Here is a 22,886-nt window from a genome sequence, read left to right as displayed (position 1 = left end):
AGAAAGACACATCAGATATGATTGAGTGCTTGAAGAAAAATAAAGAAGATTAAAGAGGTAAGAAGTAAAGTAGGAAGCTGCTATATTATATGTGGTGGCCAAGAAAAGCCTCTCTGATATAGTGACATCTTAGCAAAGACCTGGAAGAAGTGAGGGGACAAATCAGAGGGATGGGTGGAGGAAGTTTTCCAAGTTGAAAAACAGTAAGTGCTAAAGGACATATTCAAGAACAGCAAGGAGGCCGGTATGGCCACAGCAGAAGCATTGAAAGGGAGAATGGTAGGAGATACAGTCAGAGGGATGGGCATAGGGAGTGAGGATGCAGATGACACGAGGACTTATAGGCCATGGTAAAAGTTTGGTTTCCCTTTAGATGGAATGTGATTCCATTGAAGGGGTCTGAATTCTCAATATAGCCTGAGTTATATTTTAAAGGAATCACTGTGGCTGCCAGGTGGAAAGCAGACTGTAGGGGTGCAAGGGTAGTTGGTAGTAGCAGAGACCACTCAGGACACTGTTGCAATATTCCAGTATATGGTAGTGGTTTAGAACAGAGACAGCAGTAGGAATTATGATTCCGGATATTTTTCAAAGAGGTGATCGATTCTGGTATTCAATTGTATGTGGGTTGTTAAAGAAAAGAATCAAAACGATGACCCCAAAGTTTTTGACCATACTACCAAAAAAAATTGAATTACCATTTATAATGAGAAGTGGAAGATTGGTGGAGAAGTAATTTTGTGTATGTATTGAGAAGGGGGTGGTTGGTAGTGAGAGTATAAAAAGGCCAGTTTTAGAGCTGTTTTATGTGACTGTTTATTACATATCCAAGCAGAAATGTGGCATAGACATATGGATAAATAGATCAGAAAGTCAATGTTGATATCAGAATCTCTTATGCTTTTAATGTGCATAACTTTGTTAATTATTTTCTTTTTCAAGTATATATGTCTGTGGACCAAATGTTTCTCAAGAATCTTCTCTGTACAGGGTCTATATTTTTCCTATAAATTTCCAAGTGGAAATCTTTTTAAGAAGGGCAATAATCATATTATAATAACTGATATCTTCATCATAATTGAGTAATAAACTTAGGTATATTTTTGAAGAAAATCAATATAAATTAAACCAAATTGAATTCAAATTACTATCTTTTGAAAATAATTATTGAATTGACAAATATAAAATGTTTCAAACTAAACTTGCTCTTAGAAATGTCAAAAGAAAAAGATTATTATGAAAAAAAGTAAAATCCCTGAGACCAGAGTGGACTATTGAGTATGATATATTCCCAGAGAAGTAGAAATACCAAAGAAATAAAAGACTGTGGTATTTAAAGTTAACCATTACAATGGAATCTTGCCTTTGTAATCTTTTACTTAAACCTTTAATAAAGATTTAAGTAAAATGTGTTAAGAGACTTTCTTAATGGTTCTGCAAGTAATAATCCAGCCAAGGAAATAAGGCCCTTAGCCTCTGTCTTGGGACTTTCAGAATAGATAAGATAGCCTTGTAATTAAATGATGGATTTATGTTTTCCTGAACAGCACTTCATTGTAATGACTATAACAATTCTTCAAGAATTTTTTACAGTAAATGTTTCAAGTAGAGGACCCAATTCTTAATCCACTCACATTGTTTGGTTTTACAGATGACCACTTGCCTGGCATAAAAATCTTTATATTGTTTCCAGAAATTGATTTTTGACTCTACACAGCAAATCCTTAGTCTTTATTATTTTGACCCATTGCAAATGCCTTCCACCACGATAGGCTTACACTTTCAAGATTTAGCACTTATTCTTTTTTCCAGGATTCCAAGTCTTGGCCAGCTTTGAAAAAATCCCATTTGAGAGAGCTTTCAGGAGGCCATATGCTGACTTCACAACCAACAACTTCACAACCCAGTACTGGAATGCGGTCAGCCACCGGGCTCCTGCCATCATCTATGACTTCTATCTACGGCTCACAGGACGGAAACCCAGGTAAGAAACTGGGTCAGAGGCTTTGAGAATGTTGCTGCATGAGAGATTAGAGTCCCAAATAATTTAGTCCTCCCTTCAGCTGAGGATAAAAGAAGACAATTGAATCTGATACACACACACGCATGCACATGTGCATACACACACACACACACACACACACACACACACACACACACACACACACACAGGTTGAATATCCCTAATCCAAAACCCAAAAGTCAAAATGTTCTACCACAGTGTGAAACTTTTAAAATGCCAACATGACATTACAACCTGACCTCATGTGATGGGTCACAGTCAAAACACAATCTTAAACTTTGTCTAATGCACAAAATTATTTAAAATAGTGTATAAAATTATCTTCAGGCTATGTTTATATGGTCAGGTGTGTGAGAAATATAAATGAATTTCATGTTTGTACTTGGAGAAAGCGGCGTCTCAAAGCCAGTATTCTGAATGGGATGTACTGCCACCTAGAGAAGAGTGAAGAAATTAGAGGGAACCAAGTGGGCTGATGCTAAGGCAGCTGTCACCATCTAGCTGTGTGACATAGGACATAGCTTTGTCTCTCTGTCTCACTTGAATAATAATATATGTGTCAGAAGAGTCATTATCATAATTACCAAAGGTAATTCCTGTGATCAAAATCAGAAGCATGAATAGTATTGCCTTTGGTACTAGTCCCTCCATAAGGAGGAAGTCTTTCTCAACATGTTTAGTGTTCTTCCATATTAGCAGTGCATAATACTAAAACGTAACCAATGTAGTTTATCCAAAATTTTAGAGATCTCATTTAGAGCTCATAACTCAGTTTTTCTTGAACAAGATAAAAAAGAAACATTGTGTTTATGAGGAAAATATTTGTATGGGGTTTAGTAAATAAAGATGGGAAAAGAAAACCCAAACACGGTAGGCAGAAGTGCTATAACCTTGAAAATATGCCAGGGCTGGAAGAAAGCCTGAGTGTGGAAAAATGTTCAATAGTTAAATAAATAAATAAATAAATAAGGAAGATACACAGTAAAAATCGATATGTATTTAGTTCCTCCAAAATAACAAGGACAACCCAATAGAAAAATAAGCAGGGAACAGAGGCAGGCAAATTGTAAAGTTTTTTTGTAATACAAGTAAAGATACATATAACATAGAGCTTAGGAGTATGGAGTTTGGAGTCAAGACTTACAGGATTTAAATCCAGAATTCACCAATTTAGCCACAGGTGCCCTAATTACTTCACGTCTCTAAATCCTAACTTCTTCCGTAAAAAGGGAGCAATAGTCCTAACCTATTTTATAGGGTTTAATATGAGTGCTTAGAATCCCTACTATTACTAAAGATATTTTAAGTGTTTATGTGATAAAATGAATCATCGCTTTCTTCTATAGCATTTATGTTTTATGTATTAAGGAGACATTCTCTACCTGACAATAATAATCATATTTTTTCTAAAAAAAATCATAATATACTGATATACTCTTATAAATACAATAACATCATTTATGACCATTATTTTAAAAAAATTAAATAAATTTATTGAAGTCACATCAATTGCATCAGAGTTAGGAATGGATAAAGATTTAGATAATAATAGTTAAGTGATATTGTATTCTGGTGTTTGTTATCAAGGTACAATAACGTCTACCTCCAGCCTAAAAAATTTCCCAAGATATAGTGAGAATAGCATCATAAGAAATTACTGAGTCAACTGTAGTGACCACTACTACCAAAATTGGATTAACTAGATAAAAAATCAAATGCACTATCAGCCAAAGATGACTTATAATTAATAAGACTGAGGTTTGTACAAGGTATGTGACCTTGTACAAAATATTTCTGTAAAATGAAGATAAATAGCATAAAACTTGGCTATCTCACAGTCATACTGTTAGGATCAAGTAGGATTGCATATGAAAATTTGTTGTGAGTAGTTATACAATTGGAAGTTTCACAAAGAAGAGCTGGTCCAAGTCCTGATCAAGGGATTAGAAAATGTGGTTCATCTCAAGGCATGGAACACAGAGTAGTGAGATTACATTGGCAGCCTGGACAACTTGGTGAAACTTTGTCTCTACAATTAAAAAAAAAAAAAAAATTAGCCGGGCATTGATGGCACACGCCTGTGGGCCCAACTAGTTGGAACGCTGAGGTGGAAGGATCGCCTGAGCCCAGGAAGTCGAGGCTGTGGTGGCCATGAGCGTGCCATTGCATTCCAGCCTGGGTAACAACAGAGTGAGACTCTAATTAAAAACCAAAAAACTGGGTTAGAAATTGACTTGGACAATTTACCTTAAGTTCATGTTACCATTCATAAAAATGCAAATACTTACCTAACAAAGGATGTTATCACAATTAGCAAAGTTGATATATTTTTAAAGCATTAGCACTGTGCCTAACTATAAGTTATACGTTCTTTTCCCCTTAAATTAGCATTACAATTGACAGCTGCTTTTGGTTCACTGGATGCTAACATAGTCAACACTTCTGCCCAGAAGTTACGCACTGAGACCTTAGATCCTATCAATTTTTTTTTAGTCCAAGGACATACAATAAAGAAGAGGAATAAGTATTCTAATTATCTACCTAAGAATTAAAAAAAGATGAACAGTATGTCACTAAGGGTGAACAGTTGACAATGTTAAAATAGTTTTGCTATTCTTGAGAAAGAGATGTTAGTAAAGAGAATGAGGGCAGAGTGTGGTGCTCATGCCTGTAGTCCCAGTGCTTTGGGAGGCCACAGTGGGAGGGTCATTTGAGGCCAGGAGTTTGTGACCAGGCTGGGCAACATAGTAAGATCCTGTCTCTACAAATTTAAAAAAAAAAAAATTAAAAAATTAGGTAGGTGGACATGGCAGCGTGTGCTTGTGGTCTCAGCTATGCAGGGAGCTGAGGTGGGAAGATGGCTTGAGCCCAGGAGTTGGAGGCCGCAGTGAGAGTTTGGTGGTATTAAATACCTAATAGAACAAGCTCCTTTAGATTCATCTCCTTTCCTTTTCTGTAAAATAAACAGTTGATGTGGAAGGTAAAAAATAATAAGAATTTTAATGAGAAATTGGGGAAAAGAGAAAAGGACAACTTTTATATTTTCTCAGAAATAACTTCTCATACATCACTGTGGAGTGACAGGGAAACAGCCATTTGTGGTGCACTGATGTTTACTCCTGTCTGACCTTTACCTCAGGATGACAAAGCTCATGAATCGCCTTTTAAGGACCGTTTCCATGCTGGAGTATTTCATCAACCGGAGTTGGGAGTGGAGCACGTACAATACAGAAATGCTGATGTCCGAGCTGAGTCCCGAGGACCAGAGAGTAAGGACAGCGCTGATTTACACTACAGGAAAATCTGTCTCATTTGATATTTAAACTTACTGGACCTGGAAAGTTGATGAATAAAGGAAGTTTTGGTTATATACACAGATTTAGGGGGGTTCTTTGCTAAGAAAATCAGTCAATGCTATCAACACAATCACAGGAAGCAAGTTTAGTGTAGGTTAGAGACTTGGGTTCTTGGACTGTGGTTCAATCTCCACTGCTGTTCTGCAGTCATGTTTCATCTACTGCACTTCAATCCTTCCCTCGCCCTCAGTGGTTATCTTTTCTAGAAATACTCAGTGCCTCTGGATAACTCTGTCTTTCCCCTACCTGCGATAGCATATGACTTCAGTGAAAAATGGTGACTTGATTGCTCATCAATGCTTTCATCCACTATTCTTGTCAAATCAAAATTGTTCCACATCTCCACAGCTACCGCTCCTTCCTTTGTACCTTCTTAAAGCTAATCCCTACACCTATGTCCTGTCTTCTGAGACCTCTGTCAGTGTGGCCTCCTTTCCAGCATCATCAGTCTTCCCTACAATGTATATCTTCAACAATCCAGACTTTTTTCCTCAAGACAGGCCTTCAGTTTAATTGCTCAGCATCAGCATTATTTCTTTAGCTTTGGGGGCTTTTTGGTAGTTACAAAGGATGTGTCCTAATATCTTTCCATATTCAGAAATTCACAAATATAGAAATCTTTTGTACTTTGTACATGTTCCTAGGGTTTTTTTTTTTTTCCCTCAAAGAGTCATGTGTTCTCAGGGCATGTCCTTAAGCTATTACAAAAATTTTCAACAAAATTGTAGTCTCAGTCTCTCTTGGCTGATTTTCCCACTAAGAAACAATTTTGTAAAATGTTTCTTATTTTTTACCTATCAAGCCTGCAGAAGAAATCAAGTAATAGTAAGAAGTAAATGCCACATGGCTAGATAGCCTCACTTCCCAGCTAAAGTTTTCACTTCTACATATCAGCTCTATTGAGCATGATTCATCCAGATCCTGAGAGTCTTTTCATATCATGAAACCTAAGGGTTACTTGCAATGTCAAATACCATAAATATTGTATTGAATAAAAGAGGTGAGATTTAGAGGGATATTTTTATCTGAAATCACTGCTGAATACCTCTCAAATCAACATAAAATAGAGCTATTCAGAAAGGTTTACATACTGTATACACAAAAGTCTTCTGGTGCTAGTGTTTAAAATGCATGGATGATGATTAAACCAGTTTATAAAAACACAAAACTCATAAGCAAATTCAAGCTATGGTAAATTCTTTTAAAAATTAGCTTCAAATTTTATATAGGCTTATTCTAATTATTTTCTCCATGAAATTTACCCATGTAGATAATTCAAAAGGTAATGAGCTTAGTTTCATTTTTGGTATTTTATGATTTCAATCTAAAATGGTGTAAAATTTTGTGAAAGAAATGATCAAAGCTTCAGATTTAACATATGCTCTCAAAATATCTTAGCAAAATAGTCCCAAATGTAATTGCCAAATTCTGATGTGGCTCAGGATTCAGTTGGATTTGCCAGAGAATCAGGGTTCCTAACTAGGGTCTTGTTGAAATCTAATTTAGAAAGATGAAACAGTATAAAAATAAAAACCTTATATAGATGAATAAGTAATATTAAAAGATACTATGAAAAACATATCCAAACAAAGTGATAACAATTACTTTTGAAAAGCAATTCAACTTTTGGACACATCTGTGAAGCCTCTCTGGAACTCATTCTCATCTGCTCTTTTTGTTACTACTCCAAATTTCACAAAGGTTTGAGATACCTTGCAATAAATAGATATAACACAAAAGAACAAAAAGAAATAAAACACAAAACCAGAGAAAATTTGAACCAGAATATAAAGTCACAGCTAAGAATATATAAAAATAAGGCTGGGCTTGGTGGTTCATGTCTGTAATCCCACTCTGGGAGGCTGAGGCGGGAGGATCACTCAAGGTCAGGAGTTCAAGACTAGCCTGGGTAACATAGCAAGATCTTTTCTCTACAAATAAATAAAGCAGCTGGGTGCGGTGGCATGCACCTGTGGTCCCAGAGTACACACTAAGGTGGGAGGATTGCCAGATCCCAGGAGGTTGAGGCTGCGGTGAACTGCCACTGCACGCCAGGCTGGGCAACAGAGCAAGACCTCGACACTCACACAAAAGTGTGTGTGTGTGTGTGTGTGTGTGTGTGTTTGTGTAAAATTATAAAATGTCTATATGTGATCTACAAGAGCAAAAATTTGTTCTTGAGCTTTCTGGTGGCAAAGTGAAAAGTCAATATAGTTTCATGGAACTCACTGTCCAAAAGGAGAGATTGATTATACCAGTGTTGCAAAAGAAATAAAGCTTTTCTTATCGTTTAACTCTAAAAGAAATGTTTATGAATGGCTTCCTAAAATGACACATTAAGATACAATGCATAACATCTGTAAAGTAAATACAGTAATAACTTTAAAAAAGTTGTAATGTTTGTCCACGAAAGTTGAGAGGCTAAGCCAAAAACAATATGGATAATGATTCAACAAAGAGCCTATTATTAAAAAATGTTTATTGAACGCTCAGAATGTTAATTAGGGATATGAATATTTAGTTACTTCCTTTCCAAATCTAAGATGGCTTCTTGTTATTAACATATACCATTTTTATTTGCATATAAAGGAGGCAGAATTGAGTAGCCCTAGAGAAGTACTAAATCTTTAAATGTCAACTTTAATTACATTCTTTGGAAGCTTAATATTTCCTAGATAAAAGGAAACAAAGCTAATTATAGACTCTGGAGGAAAGATGCAAGTTATGAATTAAGCCCAAGAGATTCTCAGGAAGTAGCATAGCCCTTTTAAAGTCAATAAGCTTGAATTTTAGTGGTGATTGGCTTTTTGGTTTTGACAATTCATGCCTTTTATTTGATGCAATCTAAGCCTCCATCAAACACTAGCTCTCTGAATAAAGAAACAAAGAATTTACTTTGGTTATATTCATGTATACCTTATATGATGATCAAATAACAAGAAATTGCTGTATAACAAAAAAGAAACACTTGTGGCTTTAAAAATTAATATTAAAATAGTATTAAAATGCATTCATGTATTCGAGTATTTATTGAATACCTACCTTGTGCCAGCTATTGTTTTAGGAACATAATTTATTTGAATTAAGCCTTTTTTTTTTGCTATCAAAATCCTTACTAGTAAGGTCTCACTGGAAGTTCAATCTGTTAAGACTAACCAGAATTCTCCTTCATTGTACATGAGAGAAACTCTGTACTGAGAATAGGCTTTTAATAGGCAAAAAGGGATCTGAGAGTATTGCAAGTCCCAGGAAAGAGAAAAGTGCCCAATGGACTGACGCACCTTAAACAAATCTTCCACTTGCTAAGATATTTTAAATACTGGAATTTTAATGCTAGCACAAGCTCATTTTTTCAGGCCATTCTCTCCAAATACCCCTATAAAACCAAAACCATTTCCCATCTGACTACCACATTTTCTCCTAATAATAGATTTTAGTGGCTATGCTTGTGGGACAGATTAAAATTGCCATGATCTGAAGAGGGAAGGGTTTTTCAGTGTCCTCCTTCTGTGTGTAATGGCTGAACAGAAAATTATTGCCTGTGGCATTGTTGACACTATGTATTAAACATGATGAAAGAAAAAAAACCAAAACCACTCACTGATGCAATCTTTTATTTCATATTATTTCAGCAGTCATACCAAAACCCTCCGAGAAGTACCTAATACTAATTTCCAGAGATGACACCATAGTCTTCCTAACACTTTCTACTGTTTAACAATTTTGATTGCCTTAACTTCTTTATATTCAATCAAAACTATTTTTTCTATTATATTTAAAGCTCATTCCCCAGTTAAGCTTTTCTTATGGAGATTTTGAAAAGATGCCTAGATAGCTCAGTGATGACCTATCAGGTTTCTCTTCCCAACTCATCCTATCTCTATTTGTAATCTACATAAAGCTGCCCCCCCCCAATGATCCTGCCTCAGCACAGCATCGTTTCTTAAGCACACAAGAAATGAAATCTATTCAGATCTTTACTCTAAGCTTTTTAATAACAAACCCCAAAAGATCATACATTTTAAATTAGGGAAAAAAATTGTAATCCTCTTTCCTTGTCATTCTCAATATCTACCTCTGTGTGGCAAACTTTCTCCTCCCAATTAAGTCAGTCTCTGCCTTTTCCCTTTTCCCTCCTCCTCTCCATCGTGTACCACTCTTTTCATCACTACCAGTCCCTCTTTTTTTTATTTTTGAGGTGGAGTCTCTCTGTCATCCAGGCTAGAGTGCAGTGGCATGCTCATGGCCACCCCAGCGACGACCTGCTGGGCTCTGGTGATCCTTCCGCCTCAGCCTTCCAAGTAGCTGGAACTATAGGAACACGCTACCATGCTGGGCTAATTTTTGATTTATTGAAGAGAGGAGGTCTCACCAAGTTGTGGGCTGGTCTCAAACCCGCGGGCTCAGGCAATCCACTGGCCTCGGCCTCCCAAAGTCCTGGCATTACAGGCTGAGCCCAGTCCACTCTTAAATATAAATTCTGCTCATCTATTCCTTAAGGATTTGCTTCCCAAAGCTTACTCTAATATGCACAATGAAGTGGCAATGCTGAAGGAAAGGATGGTAGGCCAAGGGGACAACAGCAAAATTTAAGAGGAATGGGAAAGATGTCTAATTTACGTTCTAGTCATTAACGTATTAATCTTTGACTTCTTAAAATAACTGCTTCTCATTTACTTGAAACAAGTACACCAAGCCAACCATAGGTTTTCACCAGACTAAGTAATACCAGTTCCTTACATTTTCCTCCTAAAACTTCCTAAATGTGACATGTTTGTGCTTGGTCCATGTTTAAATCTTCCTATGTAAATGGTAATCCATATTATCAATCCCTGTGAAATAACAGCTCAAATGATCTGTCCTTTGAAGAGGTCCAACCTATATCTCCCAAACTAATGCCAATCATTTATGTAAAAGAAACTCAAGTGGACAGAGTGACTTTCCAGTTGTGCAATTCTGACAATCCACAATTTATCTCTCTTGCCTTTCAGGTATTCAACTTTGATGTGCGCCAGTTGAACTGGTTGGAATACATTGAAAATTACGTTTTGGGAGTTAAAAAGTACTTATTGAAAGAGGATATGGCTGGGATCCCAGAAGCAAAGCAACACTTAAAAAGGTAAGTCTAATCAGTCAGTTAATATTTATTGGAGCACCTACCATATATCTGATTTTATACCAGACATAAAATGTGTGCAGGGTGCAGGAAACGGGAGAAATTAACATTTCTTGAGCATCTCGAGCATTTACTGCATTATAGGGCCTGCGCCGTGTAATATGCCCTGTAACTTAGACTCCATTTAGACCTCACCACACCCCTATGAAGCAGGTATCATTTGTGTTATTCCATTTTTACCAGATATTTAGGCTCAAAGATGGCAAGTAACTTGTCCATCTGCCACACCTTGTCATGTGAGATAAAGAATACTCAATAGACAGGAGACCTGACCGTGCTGTTTAAACACTTGACCACTTTCCAATTCCTTTAACTTCCTTAAATTACTTTGTCATAATCCTTGAGGGACAAAGAATTATAGCACTCCAGGATAATCCTGGTAGAAGCACAGAATTTGTACTGCAGAAATAATGACAGAAAGGTAGGTTGCAAACAGGGAGGACCTTGAGTAGCAGGCTATGAAGTTTAGAATGTGCCCTCTAGTGAACAAGAAGCAGTAAAGATTTATGATGTGGTAATATGATCAAAGTATATTCAAGAAAGACTACAGTAGTCATGTTTCTAAATAGCTCCAAGTAGAGACAGGTATGAGAAAGAGAAATTAGTTATGGAATTATGGTGGAAATCTGCCTATTCAGTAAGAATGTTATGGAAATGGGAGACAAAACCCAAAAGGCCATGCCAGATATTCTGTGATCACTTCACAAAGATGCATTTGTCTTCAGATAATATAGGTAGGTGTCTGGTAGTTTTAACTTTGGTTGTGTGTGTCTGTTCCCCAGGCTCCGAAACATTCACTACCTCTTTAATACTGCCCTCTTCCTTATCGCCTGGCGCCTTCTCATTGCAAGATCTCAGATGGCTCGGAATGTCTGGTTCTTCATCGTGAACTTCTGTTACAAATTCCTCTCCTACTTTAGGGCATCCAGCACGCTCAAGGTCTAAGAACATTCGGCAATCACCTTTTATCTGGAACCTCTCAGATACCTCTAAAACAGCAAACTGTGGTTCTCAAGATTAGGAAGTGACAAGGAATATGCCCAAGCTGTCAGATATTACATGTGCTATTATGTATTCATCCCTGTTCCTTAACTATATTTTTTATTTCAGTGAAGGAAGTTGAAAACCAGCCTATAACCACACATATTTTAGGAAAAAAAAATCCAAATTGTGTCCTAATATTCTATACCCTTGCATATTAAACATGAAAGTAATCCTACCTTTCTATATTTAGCTTTTCTTTTCTCCTTGAGAAGCTTAAATTAGACTCCATAAACATGGAAAAACACATGGCAGAAGCTAACACAAGCTAAAGAAAGACAGTACTGACCTTGGAATCATTCTGTGGTAGCCAGTAGAGAGATGTAAAATTAAGATGAGGAAGAATAGTCTCAATATTCTCACAAATGCTATAAAATAAATAATTCCCCACTGAAAATCTCTCTCCTCCTTTTCCACGTTATACTTGAGAGTCCTGGTTGAGGGGTGAAGGAATTAGAAAAGTGGGTTCATATTTAACAATTTTCTTAATTATATCAACTTCTTAAAAGAAGTATAAATAGGTATACACAGAATGAGGGATTAAGCACATTTGCATTGGGGACTCTAGTGTATTATGCATTTAAGTCAAAATTACTAGCTTCTCAAATTTAAATATGACGGCTATTATTTCTCAATTTTTAGTCATCAAATTTCCTGATAACCTTCTCTCAAGAGTTTTCTTCTTTTTCATTAAAGTTGCCAAACCCCTTATATTTAAGCTTGTTTTCACTTAAGACTCAATTAGAGTGGCTAACATGAAGAAGGCCCCAGATTAGAATCATGTAAAAAAACAAAACAAAAAAAACTCAGTCACCTGATCTTTGCTATTGAAGCAAGCAAAATTTTAAATAACATTTTAAATTCTAGTTTTAGTCTTCTTGTATAAAGTGGGGAAAATTACACTTCTGTGATCACCAGAGGATTTATTAGTATCTTGATCATTTCAATTACACAACGTTAACTGTACAACGTACAGCAAAATTAACAGACTTCATTAGTGACTCCAAGTTTAGAGAATAGGTCTTTTGGCTTAATTTTATGTACAATGCAAACTAACTAGTAAAAACTATATTCCCAAATTCCTAAACTAATGATGTAACTGTTATCCCAGTTTTCCTCATATTTGAGAGATGAGTGCATGTTGTATTGCAGCATTTCTTCATGGTAAAAAACATGGATTATTATCCTAATATAGTATTTGGGGCCCAACCAGCTAAAAATAATCACCACACAACTACTTGAAAATTACACAGGCATAAAATGTTAACAAATGGTGGCAGTTATATTCATGTTCACTTTCTGGAATAATAATATTCAGAAAGGCACATTCAGGTAGTTTAAGTGTGCAAGGCCTTAGGGCAGTATCTCGCCTAGTATTACTTGAGATTCTCTTGAGCTCCATAAAGGGCATTTTTGGGGGAACTCTTCCAGGCAGTGTCTTTCCAATCTTACCTAAATTCTGGGAACTACTTTCCAAAGGCAGATAACCCAGCACTGAAACAAAGCATCCAATGATTATTACTTGCGATGTCTATATGAAGCTTTTGAGTTATATCTATTAAGATACAAACTACAGATATGATAAAAACATGAAATCAAGATACAGTTCAGTGGGACTGGACAATTGAAAACTCCCAAATACCCCGCCATGACGACCTGCAAAATACAGTTCTTAGAATTCACTTTTGATTGTATGTTTCACCAATTCAGTAACTCCACTAATCAAGTTTTCACATTTTGACTTTTGATTAAATAAAAACTTGAATTAAATTTCCCCCTCTTCCAGTGTTGTGTCTTTGTTTAACTACTGACCACTGTAGTACATCTCTTCTCACACCCCCAACCCCCCAGAAAAAGGAAATAATCTTCCAAAGAACTCAACCAAATCAAATCACAGGAATAACTATCAGATGAATATAAATTAACATAGAAGTAAATAATGCTTCACTTTTTTCTGGTACCATTAGTAGGGTTACATTTACATAAGTATTCTATCTGTGGCATCACAAAAATAACATGAATAAAGTTCTTTTGTGATGATTAAGCAGTAAAAGTAGGTCTTCGTACTAAAGAAAACCCTAGTATATAACTATTTCACAGTAAAACTAACAGTTATCTTAATGCCTTATGCAAAGCAGTGGGAAAGAACTGACTACTTTCGAGTGAAGAGGATGGGAAGGACAAAGCTATCTTTGTTTATTTGTTTTTTATTTTTACTTTTTTTAGATGCAGAACTTAGCCCTGTTGCCCTGGCTGGAGTCCAGTAATGCAATCACAGCTTACTGCTTTCTCTAATTCTTGGGTTCAAGTGATCCTTCCACCTCAGTCTCCTGAGTAGCTAGGACTACAGGCAGGCACCATCATGCCTGGCTAAGCTTATTATTTTTTGTAGAGACAGGGTATTGCTATATTTTCCAGGCTGGTCTTGAACTCAGCCTCCAGAGACTCTCCCACCTCAGCCTTCCAAAGTCCTACAGGCTTCAGTCACTGCCTGGCCTGTTTAAAAAGAAGTTTTGGTAATCGCTATATTCTGCACCCACAAGATACCCGATACATTAAGTATTACAGAGTTGAAGACAGTCACTGCCTGAAGTGATTAATACTGAGAAAAAAATTGAGGCAAATGGGTATACAACTCAGAAAAACACTTCTCACAATTTTATATTAACCTAACACTACCTCCATTTAACACCGCCGTTAAGTAACTTAGTATCTCAGAGTAAAGAGACTAGTCTAATAACTCCCAAATAGCATGTTATCTCACAATGACCATAAAAAATTAAAGATAAGCCTCAAGTTCCCCAAAACATCGATAATTTCCAAAGTTCACAAGAATCACATGTAAATTTCTACATGATTACCTTCCTAGAACTGCTGTTCTAATAATAATGTTCAGGAACATAAGCAACTACCTATAGGAAGAAGTAGTAGTTGTCCTATATGCCCACACGGGTATGGAAAAAAATTCACTGCCTAGATTACTGTATAAAAATATATGTTTAAAAACTGACAAAATCTTAAAATGTAACTGGTTGAGAGACAGCAGTGTCCTGAGAAAGATACTGCTGTGGCAAAGGATGCTTAACTGAAATTGAGCTTAAATAGCTCGAAACATCTCTTCTGATACACAAACATTTTAGATGCGTCCCTACTGTACCTGAAATACCGATTCCAACCTGGAACTATAAATGGGTGGGGAGATGAAAGGCAATACAATTTGGTTCAATTCTATAAAAATACCTTAAGGAAATTATAGTACAAGAAGTCACCAGATTTGCATAACAGCTTGAGAACAGAATACAAAGCATTTATTACAGTTATAAAAGCTGCTGCTGAAGGTCTGCTTTAGTATATAGCTTTCATTAATGTATACTTTTCTCCACACCTTCTCATTCTGAGTCTTACCTTTAAAAAAATTACATTAAAAAGCATAAAAGATGCATATTTGGAAGAGTTCTTAATCTAATTCCTTTTCTGTTAAACATTCAATATTCTTTGAAGTTGCCAAAACAAAGTTTTTGCTGAGTAAGCTTGTTTTTATATTTGATTCTGCTTACAGGTTTATAGACCTAATTTTGAGTCCACCGCTCAATTTACATCATTCATCTTTAATATAGAAACATATAAAATAAATCCAATCTCTTATAGCAATTTAGCTCCATTTGTAGGAAAAGTAAATATGATATGTAAAGATTCCTGTAGTTTTCACACGAGGAAAAACAGTTTTAAAATAGGAGACGGAGGCTTGTTTCGGGCACATAATCTTAATTTCTCCCCTAAGATTTAAAGGACAAGAACATTGCTCTATAATTTGTCATTTTGAGTCCAAATATTTGTGGTTGAAACGCTAAATTAATGTTTGGTTCTCTTCTCTCCTTAAAACAAAATAAAAAACTAAAGAGAAAACCAAAAAATCCAAGGTAGTTTGATTTCTACTTTTAAATGCAAAGCAATTTCTTTAGTAAAGTATTTCAGAAAGGGGATAAAGCTATATACTTTGTATCATCACAATAAGGGGACACCTGTGTATTGATCCAGGCATTACATCATAAGATAGTAAACAAGTGGTGACCTCTCTATTCTCATAGTGTTGAGAAAGGTAACTTACTTTGACTTGAAGGCTTGCTAGAGCTCAAAGCAGAAGAGGAAGTTCCAAGGCTAGGCACCATGACTCAGCCTGTAATCCCAGCACTTTGGGAGGTTGAGGAAGGATTGCCTGAGCCCAGGAGTTTGAGATCAGTCTAGGTTAACACAGTGAGACTCTGTCTCTATAAATTAAAAAAATTTTTTAAATTTGAAAAGAAGGGGAAGTTCTAGGTTAAAAGGCATGCTGAGACTTTAAAGGTCCCAAGGCTCAGGTTTAAATAATTTTTAAACAGTCAAAAATATGCATCTTGAACTCAAGTGTAAGCTCAACTTTGAAGCAGAAAAGTTGCATATTAATTTACTTTTAGATACTTGGATTACTAACTCAAGACATAAAAAGACAATACATAGTATATCTCTACTTTCACTATTACGGAATTAGTCATTCATTTGTGAATTCCAAAATTAAGACTGTATTAGACTGCAAATTGTTTGCATTAGAAATTATAAAAAATTCAATACTATCATAAAACACATATGATAAAAGTAATATTAATCATCTAAGTTGAGAATTGGAAGTAATTTTGAGGTCAGGTATAGCGGCTAAGGCCTGTAATCCCAGTTACTCGGGAGGGTGAGGCGAGAGAATCTCTTGAGCCCAGGAGTTCAAGGTTGCAGCGAGCCATAATCAAGCTACTACATGTCAGTCTGGATGACAGTTTCTTTAAAAAAAAAAAAAAGGTAATTTTGTAATACTGATTAAGTTATGCTTTTACCCAAGAGGTAGTCTGAAGTGCGCAATACTGGAGCAGTGCATTAATCACCTATATATTTAATCTTTATAGGCCAATGTAAGCAAATATAGTTTAACAAATCTGCTTCATATATTTGAGATTTCAGGCTTTAAAATACATAGTCTGGAATATAGACATATAGAAATTATGACTACCCTAGTAAAACAAAAGGAGGAGAATTGGGTTGGGTAGTAGAGTTTGGTATCCTGGCTGGAGGGTCCCCAGGGATAGGAAAAGTTGGATAGGTAGGTCAGTAAAGTTCTATGTAATGGAAAAGAAACACTTGGGTGATGCCCAAAATTCCTAATAAATCTGAAGAATATACAGGTATACTTAATCTTCCAGGGCTGCTCAGAATCTTAGTACTTTCATTGTCAAAAATCTGACACTCACTATGTGAGGAGCTTCAGATAGAAGCCTTTCCTAACCTTTAAGATGGAAATCAGGGCAACCCCCTGGAGTCCCCTCCCACTGTGGGAGCTTTCCTGTCCTCTCAATAAATTCTTTCAAAAAAAAAAAAAGATGGAAATCAATAGCAAAGTAGAATTTTAAAGGAATTCCTTTTATAGGAAATTAAATTCATTAAAATTTTAATATGGTATTTGGAAAACATGGAAACAATTAAAAATTATATATCAGTACCAAAATAATTTTTAGAATCCCTTTTAAAAAAAATGTAACTGTTATAATCCTAACTGAAAGAAAGTAATCCTAAATCAACAGTCTTTCCCATTTAGAAAAAACTCTGAAACTCAAATTTTCTTTCAAGCTGGAAGAGTGGACCAACATTCAGTCTAAAATATCCAACATTCTAATTATTTCCATACTGATAGACATTCTGTTAGTTCCTAGCTCAAATTTGTTGGAAATAATATCTGAACAAGTCAAAACCCAGAGAAGGCTCTTTCATTATTTGTTTTTTGGATTCAAAAATCAATCAATCAGTTAACTTCATGGCTCTTCATGATACTGCATAAACAATGATGTTTCTGTTATTTTCTGCAAAATACTATTCTACATAAACTTTACTGCAAAGTAGTTCTGTCACTATTTCTTCTCCTATTTGTCATACTGCCTATCCTGTTAAGAAAGCATTTTTTTACCTTTAAAAAAATCCATCTGAAAAACCGTAACTTATGACATCTCATTTTCTAAAACCACCATTTAAACTCTAGTCCTTTAGTCTTGTTACTTACCTGGAATTTTTTTTCCCCATTTTCCTAAATGATTTAAACTTTTGAGGACTGGCTGATGATTCTTCTACTGTTATTATTACAGAAGGTAAACTGACATTGGCACACATATTCCAAATATAACTTTTAATGGCACCTGAGTGGTAGCTCCCTCTCATTATTTTTAATATTTCTATATTCTGGAAATTTAAAACCAACTCTTAAGTAGTAAAAAAGTTATAACAACACAATCTAAATAGAATCAATCCCATTCAGGACACCCTGAATACAAATACTTCTTTCATAATCCCATTTTATAGTTTAGCCAACATTGTTTAATATGGTCCCTCTCAGATATGACATTACCTTCTTGTACTCAAAATTTGCCTCACACTTCTATTTTAAAGTTACCCTGTTCCCCACTCACGTGTATAAAATATTATTTTTCTCTTAATATTTTACAAATCAATAATTTTCACCACCAGTAGTGGATCTTTTTATTACCCCATGCACCCAAAGTATATGAATAATATAATGATCAGATTAGGAAACTTGGTGTCTTTTTAAAAAATGTGCTTTCTTTTCCCTGTATAAGTCTCCACTATAAGCTCTGTTACAGATCATAGCACCTACATACCTGCTCCTGTGAGAATTCACCTTAGTCTTCAAAGACTATCTTCAATAGTTAGAAAAGTCAATAATCATAGTTCAAAGAAAAGCAGTTACCTTCTAAGACCAAATAAATGGTTATGTGGTCTTGTCAATATGGCTTAACATATATGGCTATAACATAGGAACTAGTCCCTGTTTTTCTTTATTAACAATGTGACCTGATCACAATTTCTTAAAGTCTAGACTAGTTTTCCATATGTTTTCCATATTTTATTCTGACATCATATCTTTTAAAAACAAAAGGATGCAAACATTTGCACTTATCAATGCTTTTTTCTTTAGATGTGGTTTCACTTCTTCCTTCAGGCTTTTTGTCATCAAGAAGCAAGGTCTGATTTCCATACTGCCCATGTGCTGTGAAAGTATCAGAAGGAGTCATCTTCAAAGCAATATTGCAGTTGGGCTTATTCACTGATTAGCTGCATAATCTCTTCTAGAACATTTGTAACAGATACAACATATATCGGATTTCAGTTTGGGGTTTTTTTCCTTTTTAAAATAAGTGTGTTTCCTGCTTCTCATCCACATTTTCTTTTCTTTGAATATATTGCACAATATCTTATTATTTAAAAAAAGGTTTTATGTCTCAGGCAAAAAGTTTTTCTCCTTCTCTTGGGAAGTGCTAATGTGTATTATTTTCTAAAAGAGGTAAGTGGTTGTCTGTGTGGCCATCCTCAAAAGGAACCTAAAGAGAAAAAAAAGAAAAAAAGACCAAAGCATTAGTTTCATTCCTTACATTATTTCCTCTGAACACAAAGTTTTATTTTGGGCAATTTTTTGTAGGCACCAGAAGATACAATTTAGACTTAGCAATGATAGTAAGATTTAGAGATCAGCACCATGTATGCTATGCCACTTACACAATTGACAGGTTTATAGGATCCAAGTCTGAAGCGACAGCAAATTATTTCAACTATAAATTTTCCAATTCCATGTAACATGCCTGTAATAAACAATAAGTTTATGCTCTTAATTAAATTATTTTCTAAATTGCTATGTAAGAATTAACTCAACTATAACAAAATAGGCTAAGGAAGAAAACAAAGTAGTTTGCATTATTCTTCTACAGCTAAAAATAATTAACAGCTAAATTTTAAAACAAATAAATTTCTTTTCAAAATCACAAGGCAAAATAAAAACCAACAAAAAGCCAAAATTACATGGCCATATAATTCATGACCTGGACATAATTTTTTCAAGGTTCTCGTATAGCCACACAATTTTAGAAAATATCTGATATCAGCAACACAAATTTAAATAAATTCAAATCTAACAGTAACAAAGAATTTCATAAGAAAAACTACTCATTCATTTAAAAATATGATTTTAAGTATATAAACTACCCAAGTCCATCTAAAATTTAATAGAGACTGATTGTGAAGAAGGAATTGTTTCCTTTCTTTACTTGTACTTAATGCCCGATTTTCATGATCACAATTCTGCAAATAATATGAATGACCTCTAGAATCTCAGGCCAAAAATCATAAATATATTGCTGATTAAAAATCTGGTTTCATGTACTACATAGTTCAAAATACTGTATGATTTTACATACCATACAGTTAAAAATACCTTAAGTGAAAGGAAAAATTTGCATTTAAATATCTACTATTTCAAGCATTTTCTCATTTAATCCTATAGCATACTTGCAAATTAGATATTATTCACACTTTAACTGATTAGAAAATTTCAGAAGAGGTAGGTGATCTTACAAAGGCTACCACCGAGTAAATGGTAGGACTTGGATTCAATTGTCATTTTGATGTTAACACCCAGGACGCATCTAGTTTATCATACAATCTCCCGTAAATCACCGAAGGCAATGAAAGCAGATATTAGTTAATATAATTTTGGAGTTTTGTAATTAAATATTAAAGAAAAAATTATTTAAATATCCAAACATGAGAATGTATGTGTTTCTTGCTCCATTAAGAAGCAGCATCTTTTTAAGTATAATACTTAATACAATACAATACTTTAATACAATACTTAATACAATACAATTTAATACAATACTTAATATAATACTTTAGAAATTAGAAAAAATAATGTTAACCTGTTGTTGAGAAGATTCCTCCAATAATACCACAGAGTCTTACAAAAAACTGCCAGAATGGCATATGCTCCTCAGTAACTGTCACCATAAGAGAACTGAGATCATATTTCATAAATATCCCAGAGACTCCATGGCTGCCTGCAGCATGGTTAATAATACGTTCCTAAAAGGAAGGAGAGAGGAGGAAGAGAGAAACAGAATTAGTGTCATCAGGTTACATGCATACATTCAGTATTAAGCTCTACAGCCCTACTGTAAAAACAGGGACAGGACATCCAAATTTCTTTATGAACTATACTACTAGTCCAAGCTCTTCAGAGACAGTCAAATTACTCTATATTCTTTGTGCAGCTAGCTTTTGAAACTATCAAAAAAGCAGAATCATTCTTTCCCATTTTCTCAAAAAGGTCACCTTCCATACAAGTTTTCCACAGAGTTCAAGAACTTACAACTGTATGGCATGGTCTTCATTAATCAAATCAATAAAAATTAAGTTTATACTTTGACAAACTTTTTGTAGTATTTCTTTGATAAGAATTTAAAAAATAATTATATTTACTTCCTGACATTTAAATGATCAGATTTTAAAATAATTCCTCTTTCTGTTCATTTAAAATTGTATGAACTATAATGCAGGAAGAAAACATAATGCACTAATTTGAAAGATATAAATATTTGAGCTACTGATTCAGTTTTTAAAGTTTTTTTTAACAAGAGTGAAGATAACATTATAAATCTATCATAGTGTATACACTGAGCAAAAAATATTCTAGTTCATTCCGTATTGTTCATACTTCAAAATCAAGTTTGCACACACTTTTAAATAAATTTATATTATAGCTCCAACAACTATGCTATCATAGTGATTTGCTATGACTTGTGCCCCAGGCTCTATTTTCACTAAGCTATAACTAAATCACAAGCTTTAGGAATACAAATAATGAGGTAACTATTCCCAAAGTAAATTAACACAGTTTTATGTGGGGCATTACAAAACCCTTTCACTATTAATAGCATAATATAACCTTATAAACCACTGACTAAATTTCCAAAAAAGTGACTTCATCTTAAAGCTTTAAAATGCTCAGTATCATGCTGAAGTTATAAATACATTGGTCACTACCTATAAGGATGGAAGCTGTAATAGGGGTCAGGGAGTCTACATAACAGAAAGTTAAGAATGACCCATTCTGGGTTCCAGTACCAACAAATGTCAGTCCTCCCCATCCCCAACCCCATCTTGCACTTGGTACCAACTCCAAGTTACTCCATTCTTTTAAAACTGAAACAACTATTTTGGTTACCCTATCAGCACAAACACATCTCACAAAGGTCAAATGCTCTGGGATTCTAATATATATATATTTTTGATTTAATTTCATTTTTAAAATATGTCCTAGAGATAATTTCATGTTAGTGTATAGAAAATTTCCTCATTCCTTTTTTTTTTTTTTTTAACAGTTACATATTTTTCCATTATGTAGATGTACCATTTGGGTTATTTTTAGTCTTCTACTATTATACATAACAACACAATAGTCTTATATCATTTTTGTTTTTCCCATTGTATCTATGGAATAGATTTCTAGAATTATGATTGTTGGGTCAAAGGGTAAATGCATATGTAATTCTGCAGGTACTACCAAACTCCCTTCCACAGAGATTATGCCATTTTGCATTCCCATAGCAATGTATATGTGTCTGTTTTCCCCAAAGCCTTGTCAACTGTACATACTGTCATTCGGGTGTTTGCCAATCTTACAGGTGAGAAATGGTATCTCCCCACCCTTAAAATAATGCTGAAAAAGCACAATATATACTTGTATAAACTTCACCTAGTTTTCTGTGTGTATACACACATACATATACATATATACACAATTATATATACTTATTTCTTTCTCCTAAATCAATTGAAATGTTATAGTCAAATGACACTTCACTCCTAAAACCTTCAATAATTAGTCTTACAAGAACAAGGAAAATTCTACAATTATTGAGGGCATGGTCATCATAAGTTATCAGACTATCAAAAGAAAACTCCATATGGAGGAAGGCAAACTTTTAAAAGCACTTAAATTTTGCCTCTAAGTTCTGGACACAAGTGTTTGACCATTTACCATTATTAAACATACACACACAAAAATGACCCTAGAGGAGCTATTACACTGTTCAATTCCAAAACTCTGCTCCTTAGTGTCAGTATTTTATTTATAAGGTCACACCATCCTGAGGTAGTATAGTATTCTTGCTCTCAAACAGACAAATACACAGCATTAACTTAAGGAAGGCAAACACTCTAAATCTGCTATCTAATCTACAATACCATGTATGCCCCAAGGTAGATAGACATTTATTAAAAAATAACACAAAAATCAGAGAATCGCCAGGCTCGGTGGCTCAGCCTGTAATCCCGCGCCTTTGGGAGGCTGAGGGTGAGTGGATTGCCTAGCCCATGGGTTCAAGACCCACCTGGGCAGCGAGACCTCATCTCTACAATAAATCAAAAA

At 34.8% G+C, this 22,886-nt stretch overlaps 2 protein-coding genes across 4 annotated transcripts in view; one reads left to right on the top strand and one right to left on the bottom strand.

The window, feature by feature from the left end:
• FAR2 (fatty acyl-CoA reductase 2) overlaps window positions 1-18,772 on the top strand; it is a 104,692-nt gene extending 85,920 nt beyond the window's left edge. For 2 of the 3 annotated variants that reach the window (XM_008053032.2, XM_021709959.1), the window contains 4 exons: window positions 1,813-1,984; window positions 5,163-5,292; window positions 10,371-10,498; window positions 11,338-13,370. In XM_008053032.2, the coding sequence (XP_008051223.1) occupies window positions 1,813-1,984; window positions 5,163-5,292; window positions 10,371-10,498; window positions 11,338-11,500 (593 nt within the window). In that variant the 3' untranslated portion in view covers window positions 11,501-13,370. Of the gene's footprint in view, window positions 1-1,812; window positions 1,985-5,162; window positions 5,293-10,370; window positions 10,499-11,337; window positions 13,371-18,602 lie in introns of those variants that run through there. The other variant, XM_021709958.1, reaches the window with a different exon arrangement.
• ERGIC2 (ERGIC and golgi 2) overlaps window positions 18,516-22,886 on the bottom strand; it is a 39,389-nt gene continuing 35,018 nt past the window's right edge. The window contains exons 12-14 of the mRNA XM_008053031.2: window positions 20,377-20,539; window positions 19,181-19,263; window positions 18,516-19,005 (exon numbers count right to left, since the gene is read on the bottom strand). Coding sequence (XP_008051222.1) covers window positions 18,943-19,005; window positions 19,181-19,263; window positions 20,377-20,539 — 309 coding nt within the window. The 3' untranslated portion in view covers window positions 18,516-18,942. The remainder of the gene's footprint in view (window positions 19,006-19,180; window positions 19,264-20,376; window positions 20,540-22,886) is intronic.

Source organism: Carlito syrichta, unplaced genomic scaffold (genome assembly GCF_000164805.1).
Source record: "Carlito syrichta isolate Samal-C Ts95f unplaced genomic scaffold, Tarsius_syrichta-2.0.1 Scaffold287781, whole genome shotgun sequence".
In the NCBI taxonomy this organism is placed as follows: domain Eukaryota; kingdom Metazoa; phylum Chordata; class Mammalia; order Primates; family Tarsiidae; genus Carlito; species Carlito syrichta.
This window is presented reverse-complemented; position numbering and strand designations above follow the sequence as displayed.